The sequence below is a fragment of the Charadrius vociferus genome, unplaced genomic scaffold (genome assembly GCF_000708025.1).
Source record: "Charadrius vociferus isolate BGI_N301 unplaced genomic scaffold, ASM70802v2 scaffold835, whole genome shotgun sequence".
In the NCBI taxonomy this organism is placed as follows: Eukaryota; Metazoa; Chordata; class Aves; order Charadriiformes; family Charadriidae; genus Charadrius; species Charadrius vociferus.
The window spans coordinates 295,447-310,838 of NW_009648449.1; the positions used below are offsets into that span (position 1 = coordinate 295,447).

At 39.1% G+C, this 15,392-nt stretch overlaps 1 protein-coding gene across 1 annotated transcript; it reads right to left on the bottom strand.

The window, feature by feature from the left end:
* Positions 1 to 495: 495 nt before the first annotated feature.
* ADHFE1 (alcohol dehydrogenase, iron containing, 1) lies at positions 496 to 15,185 on the bottom strand. Its single transcript, XM_009885572.1, has 12 exons — positions 15,174 to 15,185; positions 14,950 to 15,003; positions 13,575 to 13,729; positions 13,212 to 13,408; positions 12,731 to 12,808; positions 11,483 to 11,588; positions 10,098 to 10,250; positions 8,843 to 8,941; positions 7,817 to 7,895; positions 7,579 to 7,675; positions 4,281 to 4,438; positions 496 to 700 (listed from the first exon to the last, which is right to left on the bottom strand). Exons 2-12 carry the CDS (start codon positions 15,001 to 15,003, stop codon positions 617 to 619), a joined length of 1,260 nt encoding a protein of 419 aa, XP_009883874.1. The 5' UTR covers positions 15,174 to 15,185; the 3' UTR covers positions 496 to 616.
* Positions 15,186 to 15,392: the final 207 nt, after the last annotated feature.

Consider the following 15,392-nt stretch of genomic DNA (forward strand, 5'->3'; position numbering starts at 1 on the left):
ATGAACACTTCATATAGATCTTGAAAGGAAAGATAAATATCTGACTATACATGTCAGAATTTTAACCCAAAGCAAACTTTCAGGAAGCCTGTTCTGAACATATATGAAGTGTGTAGGTGTGTACCCTAGTGCAATAGCCTTAGCAAAGCCAAATGGTAAAAAGATGATAAACTGGAACAGAATGCAGTAAGCTGACATTTTCTGCAGGGGAACTCCCCCTCCCTAATTAAGAATGACCTGGATTATTTCTTAAATAGCTTGGCTTTTAAAAACTAAATCGTGGTCAATTTAAATAAAAAACATAATTTGCAAAATGGTTTGGAATATCCCTTAAAACATTTTTCCACCTTTGACCCCCTCTCAAGCACAAAAAAGCCTTCAGTAAAGTAAGAAATCTGCTCCAACTTTTATGAAAGTTAATACCACTGACTACTGAGAAAGAAAAAAACCCCCACAGTCAAGCTTTCACTTCAAAGCACTATTTAGTTAAAGATGAATAGAACTGAAGTCAAAGGTACCCAAGTTTTGCCATTCTCTAAACAAATTCAGCCCCATATCTGTAAGAAATTACCTTTGTGTTAGAATAGAGCACACTTTTCAAAACAAAATGTTTAAGCTAATAAAGCTTCATGGAAGCCTCGAAGAGGGCAGATAAATCTTCTTCTGTTTGGGGACGCGGTGACAGTTTAGTCACTCTTGCCTGCAAGATTGAAGAAAAACTGGATTACAGAAGGTTGCCAATAAAATTAATCAAACAGTAGTTGAACTATGTGCCTTTGTACTAATATCCTTCGGAGAGAATAACAAGGTTTTGCAAATAAGTAATCAAGTAATTAAGGTTGAAGCATCATCAACTCTACAGCACTTTCAAGAATATATTAGTTACAATTGCCTATAATTAAATAGACAGAAGCAAGATTAAAATGCAGTCCAGTTGCAAAGTCAAGTACTTCAAACACAGGTCTTGTCAGTCATAGATGTCAGTGCACGGGTGGATAGGATCCTGGGAATACAGTCCATTTTAACATTCATTTGCCAGCATTAGAACTAGGAGGTAACTTTTTAGGGACAAAGATTTTCAAAATATAACGTCTCTCAAAGCCCAGAACTGCCAGAGATGGGAAAAGTAAACAGTGCTTGCAGCTCAGATACCAAAAAAGAGACACAGCAAGTGACGGTAGTGAAACTGCTTAATAAATAGCCTGGCATCTTGGAATCACAATACAAAATAGTTGTGGTTGGTCTTCATTTGGATGGTGATTCAACAGAATTTTCGGGTGCTGAAGTCCCACCGACTGAAATGAAACTCAGCTATATGCTTTACTACTCTGCTTGACAAAATGACCACAAAGGCAAGGGATGGCAACTCAGAAAAGCCCCACGCTACTGAGGATGAGGAGCTGTATTACTGTAGGTATTCAGTTACTGCAGAAACACTCAGCTGAAAGGGCCTAACATTAATGTATTCGTACTGGTTGTGATTAGTACTTTTATGCTTTCAACAATCAACGATTTTAATCTTTATTGAAAGACTGGGGAGAGTTACAAACATCTGCAAAGACAGAGGCCAGGCCTACACTGGGAATGCACTATCTTTAGCTGAATGCGGTATTTTTTGGCAAGGTGGAGTTCCTTCTGCTACCACCTTTCTCAACATCTCCCTCGCGGAAGAGACTGTCCCAGTGAAAACTCTAAATTTTTCCCTCCGTTTTTCACATGTGAGATGGTAGATGTCATTTGCTAAGGAGCTTGCCTCGTGCACCGAGTGGGATGTTGGGGAAGGGGCTCCTCCAGCCCCTGTCTCGGGCGGAGGCTCAACTCAGGTGCCGTCCCAAGCACAGCACACACCACTGCAGCAGCCCAGCGCTGCCGCCGCCGCTCCACTTCCCTCTCGACCCACGAGGCTGCGATTTGTGGACGTGCTGGATGTGGTTACACAGCAAGAGAGGCCACCACACCGTGAACTTAACATGTGAAATATTGGTCTAGTACGGTGAGGAAGTCAGCTGTTCATAATCATCATTCACAGTTCATAATCACGATCAGCACGGTTAGCATGGCTTGTGAGGAGTCTGAAAAGTGAAGCTTTGTGTGCATAACTTTACCTACAGGAGAAGCTTTGCTGGTGCAAAAATTTTTCAGACTCACAATATGCAAAATATAACAGTTCAGTGCTCAAGTACTCAGTAAATTCATCAGGCCTATATTAGGACACTCTGGGCCAAATTACAGTTTTGCAGCCCTGTGCACCAAGATGGACAGAGTTATCCACAAAGTCACACAGGGTGAGAGGAGATGATCACCCTGCCAGGCTATAGCATTTCCCAGCTATATTGACAGAAGGCTGCAAATGGATGCTCCTCCTGTATGCCTTGAAACAGAGGCACCAGCACTCCCCCTGCACAAGCCTGCTGGTATTTGCTGGTGCCCAGACAGCAAGGCCCCGGCTCCCTCAGCCTGACTCAGTGCATTCTGGTCTAGTGCCAAAAATGAGCTGCTCCGGGCTCCTCCGTGGTTCAGCCCCATTGTAGCTGCCTCTGGGATGTCTGCAGGGGGTGGTTGGGCTAGAAAACAGCTCTTCCATCATCTCCCATTTTCAGTGCTCCCCATCTCCCCTCCAACCATCACAGGGACAGCCACCTTACATCTTGGAACAGCATCTTCTTTGCTAGACCCACTGCTGTCTGTAGATAGGATCAATTTCAGTAGACTCACTTAGAAAGGAAACTAAAATTCTGTTTCCACTTCAAGGATGAATGTTTGTCCCAACAGAGTTCCCACCCCAAATCCCGGCAGTCAGAGTAGATTAGGTTTGTTTTCCTGCAGCCTGCACTTCAGAGTGGAATCCACCCCACATACTTATTAGTGCTATCACCACTGCACCACACTGACTTGCGAATGGGTCAGAGCTGTATTCCAAAGAAAACCTACTGCAAGATGAAAAGAAAAAACACACCAAGGATTAAACTGTATAGACTACCTCTGTGGGTAATAATGGACTATTAAGGGACACTAATACATTTTCATCATGTTAAATCTCATATACAAAAATGAGGTTTGAGAAACTATTAGGTCATCTCATTTTACACAGTACAATTAATCATCAATGCCGTGAGACAACAGTAAATGAATTAAAAGTCAATTTGAACTAAGCTAGCAAACAAACAAAAAACCACTTCAACATCTGCTGGTGAAGAACCTTCCCCCACCTAGGCAAAACATGCCCTCAATAAGATGTTGTGCTTGTGATGACCCAAACCCAAATGTTTTAAAGGAACATATTTATCAAAACGGACCTCCAAAATGCCCCATAACAATTTACACGTGAAACCTATTAGATGGGTACTCAGAGACCTTAGTTTTCTTCCTGGTTTTGCCACTGGTCTGTTGTGTGTGATCCTAAGTATTTGCACCTTTGTGTCATTTTCTCAGGTATAAAATAGGAATATTAATATTTACCTTCTGTTGTAAGTTGCTCTGAGATTTATGAATGAGAACTAGACATGGTAAGAGGTACTGCTTTAAAAAGTGAATAACCTTTCAGCCTACAAAATTTTCATTGTCTCTGTAGTGTTTATTTCCCTTGCTACTTGTTGGAAATAAATCCCAAGTAGAGAGAACAGCGCACAGCATATGAATCAAACTGTCTTTTTACAAGGAAGACATTGGATTTTGCTTTTGGAGTGGTGTGTTGCTCTTTGCAGTGTCTTTGTGAGCACTGAAACAATAAACGGTATTACAAGTTTAATCTACATTATCCCAGGGGACCTTATTTCAAATTCTGATGGGGGTCAATGGAACAAAAAAGCCATCTGGGAAGAAAAGTGAAACTTCTCAATATGGAAAAGTTTAATGCAAAGCGAGCTTGATCATTTTTACCAGATAGCAGTTGGTATTAAGGCTTTATCTACAACCCATCCTGCATACATAATTAACAGAGATAGCTATGACAAAGCAGTATCTTCTACAAGGATCAAAGGTCTGTGAAAAACATCCTCTTTTAAAAAAGTGTGATGTTCAAAAAAAAACCCAAACCAAACACCTAGCCATTCCTTCCAAATCCACGCGAAGAACAAACTGAAGCATGCACTCCATCTCACCGAAAAGAGAAACCTAAACTGTGCAGAGAAGCAAAATACAGTTGACTATCCACAATTTTCTCCATTTTAATTGTTTTCATGTAGGACTAGGAATAACACGTGTTTGAAAAGAAACACTTCTGTTCTTTCAAAAATCTGCTCTTTTTATTTGACAAGAAAAACTGTTTTGCTTTGTCTTACCTGAGGCAGAGTGCCTTTGACTAACGCAGGGATGTCTGCTTTAGAATAGCCAATTGCAGCTAAGCCATCATCAACATTCAGATCAAACAGGAATTTCCGGAGCGTGTCTGCCAAAATAAACCCCGCATCTTTGATTCTGGCAGTGCGGATGTCAGCTCCTAAAATAAGACATAATGCCTTGACTGTAGGGTGGAGAGAGAGGAGGAAGCCTGTTCTGGACTTAATTTAATCATAATATCAGCTGAATACATATCCATACATAACAGTCACTGCCCTAAAAAGCAATCTGAAGCAAAAGAGGAATCAGTCTTCATTTTACAGTTGAAATAGTTTGTAAAAGGTGAAATAAAACAAGATCAGGAGAAGCAGGTAACTGCTGCCAGAAAGACTAACTGCCACATGAGGTTAACTTCCTTTCCCTCTGTGCTTACAGGGAGAAGCACTTTTCAGGCTGACTAACTGCTGGGAGGAAAGAAGCTAACACATGAACGTCAATGGTATTTATTTTTATGGACAGTGTGCCAAATGCTAACTTTATTTTAAGGCCTTGAGTTTGCTGACATCTAGAGGACATGGAAACCACTGAATATTCTGTTCAGTCACACATCCAACGGAGGACTACAGCATGTAGGCTGAGAAAGACAGGAGATGGCAGGGCAGTGTTCAAGGGGTTAAATAAATCCTATTTTAAAAACCTATTTGAATATGTGCTGACTTGTGTAAGATAAGGCAGAACTGAAGAGGAGGAAGTGGTATCTTTGAAACACCTACCAAACAGTAATGAAAGCATCAGTATAAAAGGAAAGATTACCAATATTTCTTACAGAATAGCTTGCTTCCCCTCCTTCAATGAATGGTCAGGACTCATTTAAAAGTAATAATAAAACCATGTCCAGATAGAAGACACGGGTTTCTCCATGTGATTTCTTTTCAAAGTAAGCCGAGCTAAATTTGTTGTCTGTGTAACTTCAATGATGTTACACCAGAACTATGTTAGCTCCGAGAGATGAGTAAGAGCGCAACATAGCTACGGGAAAAATATTTTCTGTGATCCTCACGCAATTCAGTGTAACACTCAAAGGGGGTTAAATGAACAGACCAACAAGCTCATTTGAGGAGCTCAGGTATTTGGGTAGTGAGATTGGCAGTACTGTGGTACAGAATGTATGGGAGAAATTGACAAATAAGGTATGACAGAGTCTTGTACAAAGTCTACGCTACTGGGATTACACTATGCAGTCTGAGTTTATCCTGGGTTTTGCTGTAGAGGAGTAACTGGGACATAAATCCAGTATCTTCAGATCATAATGTAAAAGGGAAAGGGAGGAGGGAAAAATAGAACAGTAAATGTATAAAGGCAGTTTTAAAATATTGCTGTAGTTCTAGTACTTTTTTGCTTAACCTAAAGAATACATCAGTCTTTTATTGCACTTAGAAAATTTCTGGCCACAGGCACACCTATTTCAACTGTTTAAGAATCCACCCAGGGAGGCACTAAGCTTTTTCTGGCTTTACCCAAATTCACAGCTGTACATACACACAACGTAACTATTTAGTAATCTGCACCATGGCATAAAATACCTTCTTAGTCATTGCATTTGGCAACATAACAGATCTGAATTGACTACTGTAGCTAGTTGGACTCTGGACTGGAATCAGAAGTACAGACTCCAGGTGGGAGCTAACAAATGAAATTCCATGTGACATGTTTTCAGCAGAGTCCCTTTACAGCAAGGCAGACAACAACATAGTTTAAATTTCTATTGAGAAAAATAACAGAGGTTTTAGAGACAGAATTTATGGCAGCAGTTGGTACCACAAAACCTAAAGGAACTGCTTTTTAACCACTTGTTTTAAAATCAAGGAGCCACAGTCAAATTCTCTGATATGCTGTGCTGGCTAATTTTCCAGAAATATTTTCTTAGTCTACTTTGAGTTATATATTACTGCTGTAAGAACACAGATATTTTGTAGCTTAGTATATGATTCCAGCTAGGTTTGTGTTCTGGTTTTGACCATAGGCAGGACTGCATACTTCAGAGGAAGGCTGAACAAACCTCACAGGCAACACTTATAAAATAAATGTAATTTTCCCCCAACGTATCTTTTCTGACCATGTTGTTTACATCTTCTTTAAAATACTGCGATATTTTCATTGTCTATATAAAAGTGCCGCTTTTCCTTGAAATCTGCAAAGCATTCAGATCACTTACACAAGGAAGCCATACATGTGACTGGACTGCTGTGACTTGCATACAGAAGGCTGACCATACAAGGGACTGAACACAAATTTTCCAAATACCAGAAGAGTTGCCCTAACCACTTTCTCTCTGCACTGCTGTGCGTGTGACTGTGATTGGTCATTAGCGAGCATGGGTATTAGCAGCAGTTTAGCTACAACACAGTCTAGTGCAGACAAAATCCTGATCTTAGATATAAATAAATTAGCCCACTGCAGGGCCATGCTGTCACAGCTAGACTGCTAACAGCTCCAAGATTACATCACTGAAAGCTGACTTATTACACACAGTCATACTGGGGGTGCAACGAAGAGGTATTCTTTCTCTAGGACACCTTCCGGTGATGGGCTGCACAGATAACAAAGCACTGTATGAAAAGATAATCTTTAAATGAGCTGTCAGCTTGCAGCATTTACTTTTATTCTGTTAAGAAGCAGAAAAGGACACTTTGTTCATTAACTCACTTCTGAGCCATCACAGATGTGTCCACAGATTTGCTACTCCATGCTTTCCCTTGATATTGGCCACTGAGAAATTCCAACACCTACAAACGAGCTGGGGCCTACATTAGAAAGACTGCAGTTGTGTGCCATGGAAAAGAGCAGGAGTGATTCAGAACATCACTTTGTCCTGATTCATTGCCACAGCAGGGAATTTGCTAGGCAAAATGCTTCCTTTTAGCTAACAGATGCACCTGAGTACTGGTTTGCTTTATGGTATCTAAAGTAACTTCTCTCCATAAAGCACTAACACAGATGCAAATCACAGCTACTCTTTCCTGATTTGTAACAGATCTACAGTTAATTTCAGCTGTCTGGTTTTCTAACCAATAAGCAGATTTCTCCAGCTTGCTTCTCTAAGTACATCATCCAATATCAAAATTTAGCATTATTCTGCCTAAGTTTGTGATATGTGTAACTCAGACTCCAGACTCCTGTTTTTTAAACTTAAACCCCTGCAACGACCAACCACAATTTCTTGCAACTGCTTTTTTTTCCCCTCCCAAAATGGAAAGAATTCCATTTGTATGAGTAAGTTGTATGCACAGAGATTCTTACCTAGTATCTCTGCAGCTTCCAAGTGACGCTCAGGATGTATCTGTGCTGTGAAAGCAAACACTGCTGGGGATGTCAGTACCACAGAAAGGCCATGTGGCTGGGGAAAAAAAAAAAAAAAGAATAAAATCACATCATTAGGACATGTACTTTCAACTTCAATGTGCTTTAATGCTCACTGATGTGAGATAACAGAGAATCGAAATGTATAACACGAAAACAAAGATAAACCAAGTTTTACCACTAAAGAGTGATCCACATTATAATCCTTTGGTTTATAAGTTTTCACCAAACCAGAAATAGGGTAAGACATTCCATGGCTGGAACAGAGAATAGAGAGAAAGTGGTTAGAGCAGCTCTCCTGGTATTTGGAAAATTTGTGTTCAGCCCCTTGTGAGGTCAGTCTTCTGTATGCAAGTCTCTTAGGTACAGATACTCAAAAGGCATTTAGGTACAGATATGGTATGGACATTAGGTACAGATAACCCTCACCCCTCTGCAACTTAGGGACCTCACTGTAAAAAACAGTACCTCCTTACTTTGCGAGTGTGAAGTTATATTACTCCATTGACTGGACTGAAAGATAATCAGTTACTAAAGTAATACAGCTATGCCAAAAATATCATAATCTGCATCCTTACTTGATCACACCGCCTGAGAAAGATAAACATTAATTTTAAAGTATAATTAAAGAGTGGATTTGCTCAAACCAAAGGAATGAAAGGAAGGTATCTGAAGAGAATGACTGCTAGTAACTTCTCCACATAGCCCAGGCTTAGGCTTTGCTTCTCTGAGATTTTCACCCATATGAAACTACATTGCCTTGCAATATTATTTACAGCTCATTTCAGCCTGATGAATGCCTACTCCACAGACAAACTTAAGAGAACTGCATCAGTTCAGGAACGGCACAAGATTACCTCATTGCTGTCTCACTGCAGAACAGCTGGCATGAAATTCAACATTTTAAATACCATTGATTTTTTTTTCTAACTATGCTTTTTACTATCAAGGAAAGTAAAGAAGTCAATGTTTTGTAATTTTCACAATTGAATTTGAGCATCACAAGCCAGAATACACAATCTTCATACACTTAAATGCCAAGAGCCCATCAATTTCTCACAACACATGCTCCCCCTGCATCACAGACCAGGCTACAATGCCTTATTATATATTCAGCAACAAAAGCAGCGATGTCTTTGACAATCTGAAATAAATACTAGCTAGAATCTGACCTCAGATGGGGTTAACATTTTTCTGTACTCACCAGAGATGAACACCAGCATTGCCAAAGCCAATACCAGCAAAAGCACTTGCTAGGTGCATGTTGGCTCTTGCTTCACGGTCTTCAGGGTTTCTGATGGCTCTGTGCACCATGGAGACAATGGTACCAATCAATTCATAAACAGATTAGTAGTGTAGGATGGAGAAGGGAGAGAGGGCTTCTTTATGGACATATATTCAAAAACCGCTAAGATACAAATACTGGAAATAGGATCAAGTCACACTTCAGTCAGAGAACAATCCTGCTTCTGGATCAGTAGATCAAACTGGTTCAGTGTAAGGGCAAGTTTCCTTTCACTTTTCCAAAAAATGAGTAAATAGAGTGAATTTAGCCATATTCACCTCAGTGGTGGTCTAAACAATTCTCCTTAGGAGTTTTGGCAATCCTATGTACAGCTCCAAGATCACTCCAGCTTTCTTACCATCTCATTAGGTGGTGGTCTGGATTCCACCATCTGTGCAGGAAGAGGACAGGGTTCCTTGCCTTCCTACACATCAGACTGCTTGTGTAGTTTGACAACATGGAGAAAAGGTCTCATGAATAGATTGCACAGGAACAATAAACAACTACTTTGACTAGCTAGGTACTGTAAAAAGTCTTTTACAAAAAAAACCCACATTGATGTTTAATAGAAGTGCACATGGTATACAAAAGCTGTATACAGGCTAAAACTCTATTGGTAGGGATCAAAACCAACTCCCAGTTAAGTTAAAACTTAATCTAAATTGAAAGTCTTCTAAGTACGAAGTAGTTTTCAGTAAATGCATAATTTCACACATATGTAAGTGCATGCGGTTACCTTCTTGATGGATGTGTAAGTATCTTAATTTTCACTGAAGGACACAGGTATTACACCAGCAGTACTTCCCTTCAGTTTGTTACATATTCCCCTTATACTGTCATAGAGAGGGGATTCTTGAAAAAAAAAAAAAAAAAAGTGAATGCTGCTCCCATATTAACTGAGCAGCTTGAAATACCTTTCACTGAGGACTTACAACATAGATTCACAGAGGCATTAAAAAGCTACTCCCTCAAAACAACCTAGTAACCCTAATTTTACTTTCAATTTTATTTGAAAAATTTTTTGCTTAAATAAAGAGAAATCCAGGGTAGAAAATGAAGGTTTAATGTAGTAGTTTGCTTTATTTTAGCCTAAAATTCAAGTTCTTCTAAGCATCCCTTTTTGGTCACTGAAGACTGAACATACTGCAAAGGGAATGGCTGTTAAATGTATCACCTTTTCAAATATTTAGCCACAATGCGCAGAGCATGAAGAGCCCAAACATCACTGATGGGGTTGCTGCCTTGGTAAGCTGGTCGGTTGATTGGATTTGAAGGGCAGGGACTGCGCATGTTGTAAGGAAGAGCAGTGTAGGATTCTAGAGCGTGGCTAAAAGAAAGATTAAAAAATGAATTATTTCAGTGGGAGAGCTCCGTTTTACCCCCCTGCTGCCCTCTGAATGCAGGTTCTTATTTACTTCTGGTGTTTAACAGTTGCTAAAAATAGAAATACAATCTCACAGACACTGAGACAATGCTGGGCGGGCACCTCCAGAGTGCTTTGCTCTCCAACAGACACACAGAAGGCAATCCAAACACAGTCACAATCTATCAGCTCACACCATGCTTAAAGTTGGGTTGGATCTTGGGGTGTAATGCGTTTCACTGAAGAACACGGTGCATCTGCAATGGGTGTGTTTCCTTTCTGCAGAACGGGAACAGTGAGTGGCTTTAGCACTGGAGGCATTGTGAACCACCTTTCTTTTAAAAGTATTGACCTTTAAAAAAATTAGAAGTATGATATTTAAGCAAAGTGGAACTGCTAGCAGCCTCATCTCCCAGATACTTGTGAATCTGACTACATAAAGGAGGGGCAATGCCTACATTGCTACATTTAGATATACAAAACTACAGACAAACCGTTTTAATTTATGACCAAATTCCTCAATTCCATTACAGACTTTGTAGTTCGGAATACTTCACCAAGCTCAAGAAATCACACGGTTTCATTATACATCTATTACTTTAACATACACAGCACCCAGAAGCAAAGTAAGCTCTCGCCCTCTGAATAAAAACTTCCACGCATTTTGTGCAGTTAAAAGCTGTAGGCTTAAGATGAAGAAAATTTTGTGCCAAGTGAAAAGTACATTATGAAAGAGGTTCTGAAGATGGCCATCAGTGGGCTAAGACCTGCCAGCATCCCACAAGCCTTCACAAATTTTTGTTGACACATTGTGGCTTTTATTAGAAAATCCTTGTTCTCTATTCCCTGCCATGTCTGTGAGACATGCTAAATGCTGTGGTAATTGTGATTAATCATCTACTTGATCTCTTAAAAAGGGACACCTGGACTTTCTTCTCTGTCAACCATCCTGGAAGAAGGTGGCTTCTCCAGTGCACTGCAAAAACATTAAAATTTCTGCAAAGAAGTGATTTGTTTCCATACATTCTGAGGGAGGTAATGAAACTAAGTAAGAGGAAAGTATAACTTAACAAGAACAGGAAAGGGAGCAAAAGGACCATTCTTTTCTGCTCCTAAAAAAAATTTTCTCTACAATCATCATAGTAAAAACACAAAAGTGTAATAAATTCAAATAGCAGCCTATAAAGAAAACTCACCAAAGCACATCAAAGCCACTGTTGGCCACTATTCTCTCAGGCATAGACAGTGTGTGTAAAGGATCAATGATGCCTAATGTTGGCTTAATGGCTCTTGAAGCAATACCTGCAATACATTAAGTGAGGAAAATGAGTTAAAGATTTTTTGCAACAAAATAGGACAAGACAAGCTTAAGGTTCAAAACATAACAATAATGAGGGGAAATGATTTGAAACTATGAAGATAAAAGCAAAAAGAGAGAAGGGAGAGTAAGAAGTACCTATGAATCCAAGTCTTACTGATAATGAAATCCCTGTAAGAGTTATATGATTTGAGACTGTTGCCTGAAGTGAACTATATCAGACAATGTTCTCCATTTATAACCCTCCCTGAGCAGCCTATACTTTCAAAATGTCTGTGCTGAATGGTATCTGCAACATTACACTTAGATTTGTATCTTCTCTAAACAACCAAAGGGCAAGACTCGTTTGTGTCTACGATCAATTGTTTTTGCTAATTGCTGTCTTCAGCATCTGTAATGACCATGCCTTCATATTTTGGTTAAGGGGGTACAGATGTAGCTTTGAGAGAGAGACATACAGACACACACACGCAAACAGACTGACTACATATAGACCAGAAAACTCTGAGCTATGGTCAGAGCTCCTTACCACACCCATTTGGTCCCAAGTACTGCAGACTGACTGGCACATAAAATCCACACATTTAGAACTAAAACCTCAAAACAGCTATGAAGCTTAATGTGACATTTTAGCCTTAATCTTTATTTGACAGAGATGAAAAGGCCAAAGGAAGACAGTGCCCCTCACTTGCACAGCATCTCAGGCCTGAGGTTTCGAAAGTCAGGAAAAGGAACATTTGGTTGCAATTACACAAGAAAGAAACAGAAGTCTTAAAAGCAGAAAGCAAAATACAGAGGAAATAAGGAACAGTTGTTTGACCCTGAATGTAAGCAGAAATTTCCTTTGCAATTAACATTTTCTGCTATTTAAGAACTTGAAAGATTTTAGTTTCCTGTTTTGCCTTCAAACTATAATCCACTGTATCACATAGATATTTCATTATGTCAATATGCTATAAATTTAATTCAAGGAGGAAACCTTTAAGCTCTTCAAATTTGCCTGTGGCAGTTGAATCAAACAAAATGACACCTGAAATGACATACAGTATCCCTTTCTTTCAAGGCAGGGAAATAACGAAGACATTGGAAAAGCGACTGTCTTGAATAGCAGACAAAAAAATCTCACCAGTTTTTACTTTTAGTTCTTTGAAGTCAAAAATGGCAACACCAGTGGTTTCACTTCCAGTTCCAGCTGTCGTAGGAACTTAAAAGGAATAATGGGGATAACAACAAATAATAAATAATACATAATATTGCAAAATAAATAAATAAAATCACAATAATAGCGCCACCAAAAATACAGGATCCAGGAAATCTCAGAGGTATCCCTGATATGAAGCCAACAGGTCAAAGAGAAACTCTGATCTCTTTTTTTCAGTAAAACGAGTCAAACTCAACTAAACACAACAAACCAATGACAAAAACTGTGATTTTACTTCCATGGAAGTAAAAGGCAAAATTGCTGCTGAATACAACTTGAGGAGAAGTAAGTCCACAAGAAGGTGAAACGGCCGTGGTAAACTGATTTCAGTAGAAATACCATACAGAGTGTAGAAAGACTCCCCTTCTCCTGGCCCTCACTCTCCACACCCCTGCTCCTGCTTTACCTGCAACGAGTGGCTTGAGGGGTACAGTGACAGGCTTGCCTTTCCCAATAGGAGCGTTGACGTAATCCAAGAAGTCTGATGTAGGGCTGGACGCGTAGAGGTTGGCAGCTTTGCAGGTGTCTATGACAGACCCGCCTCCAACAGCAACGTAGGCATCAAACTCTCCCTTTTTAGCAAATTCAATGGCGTCCAGGAAACTTGGAAAACCAGAAAAGCTTTCCGGTTAGTCAGGAGAAAAAGAGCACACATAGAAACTAACTATTAAGACCAGCGTACAGGTCACAAGGAGGTGTTTAAACAGCTGTATGGCATGCTGCAAGCGCCTAGGCACTACTTTGAGAAGTGCACTGTCGGAAGTAGTACCTTTGATCTGTTGGTTCCACCCGGACATTATCATACATCTGAAAGTTTATGCCATATTTTGCCAAGGAATTCAATACTGCATTTACAGGAGGGAGTTGGGAGAGGTTTTTATCTGTCATCAAACAAACTCTTCTAGCACCAAGATTCTGCAGGTCCTACAATAACAATGAAATTCAAAAACAAACAACTGGTATAAAATCATACACTGAACTATTTAAATACTCATCCAAATCAACTGAACCATTTAATAATAATTAAAAAACCAGCCTAAATAGTTGGTTATTGTGAAATTTTGGAAACAGTATCAGCTAAAGAAAAAGAGGGCTAACCACATACATTTAGGATGCAGAAAACAGCATAAAGTATAAAGCTGCCAAACTTATATAGTTGAAGTTTTATGATAGAAGAAAACTAATACTAAAGATGTTGAACAAGTGAAAAACACGTAGAGCTACTTAAGACTAGAGGAAAATGCAAAATATTTTTTTCCTACACAATTCCTGTGACATAAAAAGGCTTTTCCACAGGTTAGGTCTCCCCTAACTGCCTACCAAAGCATGGCAATAAAATATTGAAAATTTAATATTGAATATTAGTTTATTAATGAAAAATCAAAATAAGGTGGCAAAAAGAAGAAAAATAACACTACATCCTAACCTTTGCTAAATTAACTGTCACAACAGCTATACAACACATGCAGTTCTAAAAAATCCTAATGCTGTTTAAAGATGTAAGTGTTGTTTAACTTAATTTACTATCTATTAATTTACTTCACAAATTTGCAAATAAAAGAGATCTGTTAATGCCATAAATGCCAAGAAAAGAGGAAAAAATGATAAATGAAAAAACCCAATGATAAAGGCAAACAGGACCAAAGTACTCAGGTGAATCATCTCACACTGCTGAAACAAAAATTCTACACTTTCACAGTGCAAACTCAGAGCTGAACTAATACCCACCTAATTTAATGGAAAGTCTCTGATTCATTTTAATGACCACTAGAAAAGATGAAAATGATCTTGAGAAAATCCTGGTGAGTCACCAGTATTCCAAACTTTTTGACTTAAATTCCATGTCAGAGAAAAATATTGTTGCATAATCCTGGCAAATCATCAATGATCTAATTATCCATTAAGCTGCATTTCATGTACTCACTTATACCACAGCAACACTGATGTAACATACTTCTGTTCTTTACCAACAGTATTTTCCAACCTTTTTACACTGGTAAAGCAGTGGAGATTCAAACACACCACATAAAATGTGGTTTTGTTGTGCTTATGAGGCTTTCCCTCATAAAATGGATTGATAGCACCAGTAGCCCTTTAAAAAAATAACTTTTCACCAGTGATGGGCTTACACTACAGAAGCTTACCATGCCAACCTCTTTGGTAACTCCTTCTCCATAACGGATGTTGGAAATGGCCATCTACAAAATAAAAGAACATATTTTTTTTCTGGGAAAATGGTAAGTGGCATCTAGTCCCAAGCAGTAAAAGTGAAAGAAATATTTACTAATGTAAGTATTTATTAAATGCCATATTTGGAAGCATACAAAATACTACTTCTAAATCAAATATATTTTATTATTAAATCTACCTCAAATGCATAGTCTGTATTTCCCAGGGTAGGCCGTTCAGTGACTGCAAGGGAAACGAAACAGTACAATCAGGGGAGAAAAAGTGAGTTCAATCTGTATCTCAGTACTACAGTTGACAGATTCCTTTGATTTTAAAATCACTGATACATTTGCACAGGTCATCTTGGCTTGTCAGGGTAACAGTTACACATTTCATCCCTTGTTGTTTGTGAGATTAA